Source organism: Entelurus aequoreus, linkage group LG18 (assembly GCF_033978785.1).
Source record: "Entelurus aequoreus isolate RoL-2023_Sb linkage group LG18, RoL_Eaeq_v1.1, whole genome shotgun sequence".
Lineage (NCBI taxonomy): Eukaryota > Metazoa > Chordata > Actinopteri > Syngnathiformes > Syngnathidae > Entelurus > Entelurus aequoreus.
The window spans coordinates 11086205-11097459 of NC_084748.1; the positions used below are offsets into that span (position 1 = coordinate 11086205).

General features: G+C 41.4%; 1 protein-coding gene across 1 annotated transcript in view; it reads left to right on the plus strand.

The window, feature by feature from the left end:
- The window catches only part of LOC133633505 (protein FAM83F-like), a 63775-nt gene that overhangs the window by 20999 nt on the left and 31521 nt on the right, over positions 1-11255 (plus strand). Inside the window, exon 2 of the mRNA XM_062026046.1 lies at positions 8602-8769. Within this exon, the coding sequence (XP_061882030.1) occupies positions 8602-8769 (168 nt within the window). The remainder of the gene's footprint in view (positions 1-8601; positions 8770-11255) is intronic.

Genomic DNA, 11255 nt, shown 5'->3' on the forward strand with positions numbered 1-11255 from the left:
ATTATAGGACTCTGGGCTAAAAGTTTACAAAATTGGCCAAAAAAGATGACATGCTAATGTTAACATGCTGACATTAGCATGCTAACAGTTAGCATGTGTCATGTACCAAGTTATATAACTAAGGGGTACATTTGTAAAGTAAGCTAAAAAACTTAGCATGCTAACTCTGAGGTGTATGGCGGCAACATTGGCTAAAAGTTAACGAGGTGTACGGCGGCAAAATTGGCCCAAAAATATATGACTGTGGGGTAAACCGTTACATAATTTGCCAAATAAGTTAACACGCTAACGGTTAGCGTGCTAATTTTTAACATACATCAAGTACCACATTACATGACACTGGGGTAAACAGTTACGTTTGCCAAAAAAGCCTGTGAAATCCTGGAGGTGTCGAACTCAAGACCCATGTGCCAGATCTGGTCCGCCACGTAATTTTATATGGTTCACGAAAGCCTGCTAATAGTTAGCATGTGTGATGTACCAAGTTGTATGACTCTAAGGGGTACGTTTGTAAAATTAGCACAAAAAAAAAGTTAGCATGCTGACTCTAAGGTGTATGGCGGTAAAATTGGCTAGAAAAGTTAGCGAGGTGTACGACGGTAAAAAGTTGGCCTAAAAGTTAGCATACGTCAAGTACCAAGTTGTATGACTCTAAGGTAAACAGTTACATAATTGGACAAAAAAGGCACGCGAATGCGGCAGTTGTCACGTGCCAAATTATATGACTCAGGTGTACGGCATTAAAGCATGTGTCACGTACCAAGTTTTATGACGGAGGTGTAGGCGACAAAATTGCACATCCCTTGAAAGTGTGCTACCAAGATAAGTGCATTTTTCAACAGTTTTCCATGTCTGACTTTTTACTTGAATTGTTGCTAGACCGATCCTGGAGTAGGCTGATAAAGTACTTCAGTCTTTTTTATGCTTATCGTACGACCAGAAGTTGTCACAGGCCTTTGAAAACTCGTCCATTCAGGGCACAGTCATCAGCAAAGAGAAGGTCTCTTATCACAGTCTTAGGTAGAAAACGTTGCCATCTGTCCTGTACCTTATGTTCACCCTTGGGTCAGCACTGGTGAAAGCGTCTGTCAGCATTGCGGAGAACATCGTACTGAACAGAGAACATAGTCTTGTTTGATTCCGTTGATAACAAGGAAGTCTGGAGATGTTTCACTGTCATCGAGCCCGCGGGCCATCATCCCGTCATGGAATTGGCGAGTAATGCTGATGAAAGTTTCTGGGCATCCAAACATTGCCAGGGTCTTCCACAAACCCTCGTGGCTCACAGTGTCAAAGGCCATGGTAAGGTCTAAAAATGTGACACAGAGATCCTGATGTTGTTCTTGGCACTTTTCTTCGAGTTGACGGGCAGCAAATGCCATATCAAGAGTATCTCAGGGCATTCAATCGATTGTTCGGTTTGTCTTAGAAGACGTTTCGCCGCTCATCCGAATAGGCTTCATCAGTTCGTGCTCTTAGATTGGTCAGATCTAGAACTGATGAAGCCTACTCGGATGAGCGGTGAAACGCCTTCTAAGACAAACCAAACAGTCCAGTTGCGATCGATTGAATGCCCTGAGATGACAATGACCTGGATGAATGAGAACCTTCGTAGACATATCAAGGGTACTTCGGCCAGAACGGAAACCACACTGGCTTTCGGGAAGAAGGTCTTCCAAAGTAAGCCTGTTGGGACGCAGTCTGGCCAGTAAGAAGTGAAATACCGCGATGATTGTCGCAACATTGTCGGTTGCCTTTGCGCTTATGTACTGTAGGTGCACAATGGAAGTATTCTTAAATTCCTGTGGGAGTTTGCTTTTTGTCCAGAAAGAGATGAATAGCTCGAGAGACAGACTGGAACCACCATACTTGTAGATTTCTGCAGGGATGGTATTACCCCTGGACAGTTGTTGAATTGCTTTTTCAACTTCAGAGATGGAGGGTGGACAGTCAAGCTGTGTGTTGATCCAGACCTGCAGGAGCCAGGTTTATGTCTTCATCATTGACGGATGATGGACTGTTGAGAACTGCGTTGATGCGAGGGATGTTTTCAAGAGATGAGGACATCAACAATAGACTTGCTAAGGCTAGAGCTGCATTTTGAAGACTTCGCTTGAATGTCTGGGAGTGTAGAGGAATCAGACTATGCACCAAACTTAAGGTCTATGCTGCAGCTGTGGTTACCACCCTCCTTTATGCATGTGAGATTTGGACAGTCTACTCGAGGCATGCCAAGAAACGCAACCCCTGCCTGGGGAAGCTTCTTCGCATTAGATGGCAGGACAAAACACCAGATACGGAAGTACTTAATCGGGCTCACTACCATGCTCCAGCGCTTGCAAACTCGCTGGGCTGGTCATCTATGCCGCATGCCAGACTCCCGCATACCAAAGCAACTCTTTTATGTAGAGTGGACACAAGGGAACAGACGAGTCAGAGGACAGAAGAAGCGGTTCAAGGATAATTTCAAGTGTTCCCAAAAGCTTCTTAATACCCCCACAGACCCATGGGAGACACTTGCTGAAAACAGGTCAGCTTGGAGGAGTGCAACAGCTGTTGGAACAAAGGCTGCTGAGAAAGCCCGCATCGAGGACTGTCAGAGGAAACGTGCCCTCCGGAAACAGAGGATGGACAGTGCCCCTACAACAGAGCCAACCCCACACGTGTTCCGTCTGTGGCAGAGCTTTTCGTGGCCGCATAGGTCTGACGAGCCACATGCAGACCCATATCACCTTGCCAAGCCAGTAGTCACGGTCATCTTCGCCTATTTTTTATAGGCAAAACAAGTTAGCATGCTTACCATAGAGACGGAGGGACTAAGTACAGCACAGGTGTTGAACTCAAGACCCGTGTGCCAGGTCTGGCCTGCCACATCATTTTTGATGGTCCGCGAAAACCTGGATATAATACGTGTCAATGAAGTAACATCTTAAGATAAGTATTGCAACAAATATTATATTACCATTTATTCTAAAAACAATTGTTCTGTTCAAACCTGCTCAGTGGCCTTGTGGTTAGAGTGTCGGCCCTGAGATCGGTAGGTCGTGAGTTCAAACCCCGGCCGAGTCATACCAAAGACTATAAAAATGGGACCCATTACCTCCCTGCTTGGCACTCAGCATCAAGGGTTGGTATTGGGGGTTGAATCACCAAAACTATTCCCAAGCGCAGCCACCGCTGCTGCTCACTGCTCCCCTCACCTCCCAGGGGGGTGGAACAAGGAGATGGGTCAAATGCAGAGGGTAATTTAACCACACATAGTGTGTGTGTGACTATCAGTGGTACTTTAACTTTAAATTGTACAGTAAAAATGACAATGATTTTGCGTTAAAAAACTGGCAGCTCAGTTGCCAGAATTTTACCATACTGTTTTTTGTTTTTTTTTTACAGTAGTGTATGGTAAACCCCTGGAATTTTACAAAAAAATTCTGGCAACTGAGCTGCCAGTTGTTGTTATTTTTACATTGTATGGGAAAAAAATAAAATAACCAAATGCATAGGCAACTTTCTAATAATATCATGAAGCAAATCCGTATACATCAATATAAATAAATTATTAACTGTTACAAGTGGCCCTGAATTGGTACCATGAATTGATTAACGTGGACTTAAACGAGTTGAAAAACTTATTCGGGTGTTACCATTTAGTGGTCAATTGTATGGAATATGTACTGTACTGTGCAACCTACTAATAAAAGTTTTAATCAATCAATCAAAACCCTCTGAGGGCAGCCATAACTGTGATGTGAAGGGAGTTTAATACCCCTGGAATATCGTGACAAAGTCGTTAAGTGGGCAACACTGATCCCCCGGGTGCAACAGATAGCGTCAAATCTATGCGTGGCGGTCGTGAATCCACAAGAAGCATTGCCTAGTGCAGGGGTCACCAACGCGGTGCCCGCGGGCACCAGGTAGCCCGTAAGGACCAGATGAGTAGCCCGCTGGCCTGTTCTAAAAATAGCTCAAATAGCAGCGTCTATTTTTTTAAATTTTATTTATTTACTAGCAAGCTGGTCTAGCTTTGCCCGACATTTTTAATTCTGAGAGACAAAACTCAAATAGAATTTTGAAAATCCAAGAAAATATTTGAAAGACTTGGTCTTCACTTGTTTAAATAAATTCATTATTTTTTTTACTTTGCTTCTTATAACTTTCAGAAAGACAATTTTAGAGAAAAAAATGATTTTAGGATTTTTAAACGCATATACCTTTTTACCTTTTGAATTCCTTCCTCTTCTTTCCTGACAATGTAAATCAATGTTCAAGTAAATTAATTTTTTTTATTGTAAAGAATAATAAATACATTTTAATTTAATTCTTCATTTTAGCTTGTGTTTTTTCGACAAAGAATATTTGTGAAATATTTCTTCAAACTTATTATGATTAAAATAAAATAAAAATATCCTGGCAAATCTAGAAAATCTGTAGAATCACATTTAAATCTTATTTCAAAGTCTTTTAAATTTCTGAGTGTGAATCGACTGGGGTGATAATCAGCACCTCCAAGTCCGAATCCATGGTTCTCGCCCGGAAAAGGGTGGAGTGCCATCTCCGGGTTGCGGAGGAGACCCTGCCCCAAGTGGAGGAGTTCAAGTACCTCGGACTCTTGTTCACGAGTGGATCGTGAGATCGACAGGCGGATCGGTGCGGCGTCTTCAGTAATGCGGACGCTGTATCGATCCGTTGTGGTGAAGAAGGAGCTCAATTTACCGGTCGATCTACGTTCCCATCCTCACCTATGGTCATGAGCTTTGGGTTATGACCGAAAGGACAAGATCACGGGTACAAGCGGCCGAAATGAGTTTCCTTCGCCGGGTGGCGGGTCTCTCCCTTAGAGATAGGGTGAGAAGCTCTGCCATCCGGGGGGAGGCTCAAAGTAAAGCCGCTGCTCCTCCACATCGAGAGGAGCCAGATGAGGTGGTTCGGACATCTGGTCAGGATGCCACCCGAACGCCTCCCTAGGGAGGTGTTTCGGGCACGTCCGACCGGTAGGAGGCCACGGGGAAGACCCAGGACACGTTGGGGAGACTATGTCTCCCGGCTGGCCCGGGAACGCCTCGGGATCCCCCGGGAGGAGCTGGACGAAGTGGCTGGGGAGAGGGAAGTCTGGGCTTCCCTGTTTAGGCTGCTGCCCCCGCGACCCGACCTCGGATAAGCGGAAGAAGATGGATGGATGAAAATTTTTGTTCTGGAAAATCTAGAAGAAATAATGATTTGTCTTTGTTAGAAATATAGCTTGGTCCAATTTGTTATATATTCTAACAAATTATTAAATTATTAACTAATCAGAGGGCTATTTAGTCTTCCTAATTTGCTTTTACGCAACAGTTAACGACCACTTTTGATTCCTGCTAGCTTTCAGGCTATGCTATTTTGCTTGCTAGCTCCCACGCTAGTCGTTTTTGTTTTTTCTCCTGCCTGATTTAGTTCCAAAATAAATCATTTTCCTACCTGCAAGCTGTGTCCGAGCCCGTCTGCATCCTTGGGAGAACACCTCGCACCACGATGCGACCCGGTCGTTACAGTAGGAAGCCAGCCAGAGTGCTGCCCGGGCGAAGACTGAATAGCCCTCTGATTAGTGCCCGGACAACAGGTGAGCGTCTCGAACACTAACCAGAGGCAGCTGAGCATAATCTGCCGTCATGGCAACAGAAACAAAACAAGGTGCTGAAAACACATGTGACTTGAAAACGTAAAACTATGATCCGGGCAGCGGATCATAACAATTTTAACCTATTTAAAACATGTCATCAAAATTCTAAAATTAATCTTAATCAGGAAAAATTACTAATGATGTTCCATAAATTCTTTTTTTTTATTTTTTCAAAAAGATTCGAATTAGCTCGTTTTTCTCTTCTTTTTTTCGGTTGAATTTTGAATTTTAAAGAGTCGAAATTGAAGATAAACTATGTTTCACAATTTAATTGTCATTTTTTCCCGTGTTTTCTCCTCTTTTAAACCGTTCAATTAAGTGTAAATATCATTAATTATTAATAATAACATAGAGTTAAAGGTAAATTGAGCAAATTGGCTATTTCTGGCAATTTATTTAAGTGTGTATCAAACTGGTAGCCCTTCGCATTAATCAGTACCCAGGAAGTAGCTCTTGGTTTCAAAAAGGTTGGTGACCTCTGACCTAGTGCCTACATTGGATCAGTTTTATTCACTTCAATGAACAAAAATAAATGAAAATGGCCTGCCATCCTTTCATGATTCTGGAATGCGGCTCGGCCCTGTTATGTTCATGTCAGATGTTCTCACTGGGACGTTGTCTCCTTGAAGATGTTGTCCACAAGTCTGAGCTTGTAAGAGCCAAATGAATAGTTGCTCACATATCGCCTTGCACGCCACGTCTCAACACGCCACGGACTGACAACACGGAGCTTGTACCGAGCTCACGGGTCGACACGTACAGTTTCCAGGACGCCTTCAATGAACATCAGGAACCGGGTAATCTTAGCCTCCAGCGCATCTTCACTCCGACGCCACTTGATTGAATCCCAGGTGCTTGTACATCAACGTTTAGCACAAGTACTGCTTAAAGTGCCAATTGTTAGCATTCTAATATTAGCACGCTAGCTTTTTTTGTACATTTTACACATCCCAGTAATATATTTTGGTACTTGACACATTTTGCAGTTAGAAATGTACCATGCTAACATTAGCATATTAGATTTTTTTTAGTTAATTTAGCAGGTATACACCTTAACGCAAAATGTTTTGTTACTTGATGAATGATACATGTTAGCATGCTAACGTTAGTAGGCTAGCATTTTTAGCTCATTTTGTAGCTATACACCTCAGTAAAATGTTTTGGTACTTGACAAATGAGACCTGTTAGCATGCTAACGTTTGTATGCTAGATTTTTTTTTAAGCTAAGTGTCAGAAAATGACAAGCGTGAGACTTTAGTGGCATGATGCGTTTGAAAAAATGTGGGCCTTTTTAACACTGATTTGGCCTGATCAAACGTCGATTTATACCCTAAGACGAGGGTCGGCACCCCGCGGCTCTAGAGCCGCTTTTTAGCGCCACCCTAGCTTTTTGAAAAATGATTGAAAATGGAAAAAGATGAGAGAAAAAATTATTTTTTGGTTTCAATATGGTTTCTGTAGGAGGACAAACATGACGCAAACCTTCCTAATTGTTAGAAATCCCACTGTTTATATGAAACATGCTTCACATAGTTGGTTTACATGTACGACTTTCTCCGACGTTGCCACAGAAAGACGTGTTTTACGCCACTCCTTCTTTGTCTCATTCCGTCCACCGAACGTTTTATGCTGTGCGTGAATGCACAAAGGTGAGCTTTGTTGATGTTATTGACTTGTTATGGAGTGATAATCAGGCACATTTGGTCAGTGCAAGCTAGTCCATGCTAACATGCTATTTAGGCCGGCTGTATGTACACATTGCATCGTTATGCCTCGTTTGTAGGTAGAATTGAGCTCATTTAATTTCCTTTACGTTTGTCCTCTGTTTATGTAATTTATATTTGCATTATTTATGCAATATTGGCTGCATTTCTGACAGTTGTTGGCGTGCCATGTTGTTCCAGACCACAGCAAACGTTACCCAGCTTGCAAAGATTGTAATAAATCCATTAGAAGCGGACGGCCTGTCGTTTCCTTTAGCTTAAAAACACACATCTATACCTTTGGCCTTTCTAAGCCAGTCATTTCCAGGAGTTATCTCACCCTCCGAGAAGCCTCCGTTTTAATAATTGTTAGAATAATTGTTTGTAAGTTATCACGAAAAACTTTGTGTTGAAATGAGTTCCAGGCAAAAGGACAGGGGCTGTCTTTGAGGCCTACCAAGAGTAAGGCTCGTAAAACTCCACTGTAAATGGGGAGAGCCACATGAAGGGTTTTCTGTTTTCTCTCATGTACGGTAATCAACAGAAGGATGTTGTTCTGGCCCAAGGACTTCAAAGCGGAGAGATGACAGGATCTGCCCAATTTCCAGACGAACTCTTTTTGAACTATTTTATGGACCTCTTTTTTAAGTATTTTACAAACTCTTTTTGAACTATTTTATGGAACTCTTTTTGAACTGACCTTTTCTGTGAATTGTTTACGACCTTATCTGTGAACTTTTTTGCGACCTTGGTCCTTTTGGAAACAGCGGTGGCCAGGTGTTCGGGGAGGTTCCAAAATAAAAGAAGGAGGCATGCAATCTTTTGGCAGAGCGTGCTGGAGATTGTAGAAGGATACAATGTCCGGGCGACTCTCCTCAATATATTGAGTCCAAATTGAACTCTGTCTCTGTTTAATTCCTTGCCTCTTGTCTTGTTTAATAAATATCATCAGTGTTTGAACCTGACACTAATGTTTCCAATGTTGTAAACATGTGAGGAATAAATAGTACATTTCAACATTTCTGTCAATAAAGATTTGTGTCAGCCTGCGACGCATAGTCATTTTGATAGTAGGCTATTATAGACACATACATCAAGTGTTGCCTTCATTATAACACTTATATAAGGCTTTTATTTTTTTGCGGCTCCAGATAGATTTGTATTTTGTATTTTTGGTCCAATATGGCTCTTTCCACATTTTGAGTCGTCGACCCCTGCCCTAAACTGTTGTTTATTCCGGGACAGGTGATCGCCATCGTGATGGACTTGCTCACAGACCTCCAGATCCTGCAGGACCTGATGGACGCCGCCTCCCGCCGCGCCGTGCCCATCTACATCCTCCTGGACAACAGCGGCGTGCCGCACTTCCTGGACATGTGCTCCAGGCTGCAGATCGACGCCCAGCACCTCCGGGTAAGACGGGAGCCTCACATAAGTGATGAATGTTGCACAAAAGTGGAATCTGAGTATTCAGCTCGCATCTTCAAATCTCCTTGGACACAACTGTTGTTGTTGTTTTTTTTCGACCAAATGTTGTCCAGTGTTTGTTTTGTGTGAGTTTGAACCGTTACAGCAGGGGTGTCCAAACTTTTTCCACTGAGGGCCGTACACGGAAAGATTTAAGCATGCGAGGGCCATTTTGATATTTTTCATTTTCAAACCTTAACAAAATATATGGATTTTTTTTTTTTTAACCTTTAGGGCTCCCGGGGACTATAAAGGGTCTGTCATTAAACGGTTAAAAAAAAGGCAAATTATTATTAGTTTTTATTTAACGCTTACAGTAAATCTCTTATCAACTTGAGGTTGATATAAAGTAAAAAAAAAAAAAAAAAGGTTTTCTGTCAAAGACAACTTTGTTTTTTATAGTAAAACTGAAATGTAATTTAAAGGCCTACTGAAAGCCACTACTACCGACCACGCAGTCTGATAGTTTATATATCAATGATGAAATCTTAACATTATAACACATGCCAATACGGCCGGGTTAACTTATAAAGTGACATTTTAAATTTGCCGCTAAACTTCCGGTTCGAAACGCCTCTGAGGATGACGTATGCGCGTGACGTAGACCGGCGAACACGGGTATGCCTTCCACATTGAAGCCAATACGAAAAAGCTCTGTTTTCATTTCATAATTCCACAGTATTCTGGACATCTGTGTTCGTGAATCTGTTGCAATCATGTTCATTGCATTATGGAGAAGGAAGCTGAGCAAGCAAAGAAGAAAGTTGTCGGTGCGAAATGGACGTATTTTTCGAACGTAGTCAGCAACAACAGTACACAGCCGGCGCTTCTTTGTTTACATTCCCGAAAGATGCAGTCAAGATGGAAGAACTCGGATAACAGAGACTCTAACCAGGAGGACTTTTGACTTCGATACACAGACGCCTGTAGAGAACTGGGACAACACAGACTCTTACCAGGATTACTTTGATTTGGATGACAAAGACGCAGACGTGCTACTGTGAGTATGCAGCTTTGGCTTCTAAACATTTGATCGCTTGACCGTATGTGCGCAACTTTTTTTTGCGTATGTACGTAACTTTTTAAAAATATATAAGCTTTATGAACCTTGGGTTAGGTGAACGGTCTTTTGGGCTGAGTGATTGTGTGTGTTGATCAGGTGTTTGAATTGTATTGGCGTGTTCTATGGAGCTAGGAGCTAGCAGAGGAGCTAGGAGCTAGCATAACAAACACGCAGGTGTTTTTATGCAGGATTAATTTGTGGCATATTAAATATAAGCCTGGTTGTGTTGTGGCTAATAGAGTATATATATGTCTTGTGTTTATTTACTGTTGTAGTCATTCCCAGCTGAATATCAGGTCACCCCCGGCTCTCACAGCATCTTCCCTATCTGAATAGCTTCAACTCCCCACTAGTCCTTCACTTGCACTTTACTCATCCACAAATATTTCATCCTCGCTCAAATTAATGGGGAAATTGTCGCTTTCTCGGTCCGAATCTCTCTCACTTCATGCGGCCATCATTGTAAACAATAGGGAACTTTGCGTATATGTTCAACTGACTACGTCACGCTACTTCCGGTAGGGGCAAGCCTTTTTTTTTATCAGATACCAAAAGTTGCGATCTTTATCGTCGTTGTTCTATACTAAATCCTTTCAGCAAAAATATGGCAATATCGCGAAATGATCAAGTATGACACATAGAATAGATCTGCTATCCCCGTTTAAATTAAAAAAATAATTTCAGTAGGCCTTTAATATTTTTGAGTAATCACAGTGAAAAGTTAAATAAAATCCTACTAAATATATTTGGGATCCGAAAGGTCCCCCACTCATAAAGTGATACATTTTTATTCGGTTTTTTTTAAACTTTTAACACTTAAATTGCGAGATCAACTTCAGATATATCTGTCAATTTTACGTTTTAACCATTATTTTGTTTGTTTTATAAAACTTTGATGTTTTTATATGGCAACCACACAATAAATGCAATATTTTTTCCACATAAAACATTTTAAAGTGATCATTTTTAAGTAATAATTCATTATAACATAGATTTTTAGTGTTTTTTTTTTTTATTTTTAGCAATGGCAAAAAAAAAAGAAAAAGAAATAAAGACAAAAGAAAAAAAACAGCCTGCATGGCAGCTTTGTGTCAACATTGCCACTTTTTCTTGTTAGATTTCACCTCATTCCACTTTTTTAAATTTTTTTTTAAAATTTTTGCAATATTATCAATTTTGCAATTTTTGCAGAATGTGTGGCGGGCCGGTAAACAATTAGCTTGACACCCCTGCGTTACAGGCACTAAATACTGCTTTACAGCTAATTTAACAACAACACAACAGGACTCATTTAAGCCGTCACAGGAGGAACAAGGTGGATTTCTTTGAATGCAAAATCTGTTGGCAAATCTACAGCTGCTCATATTTG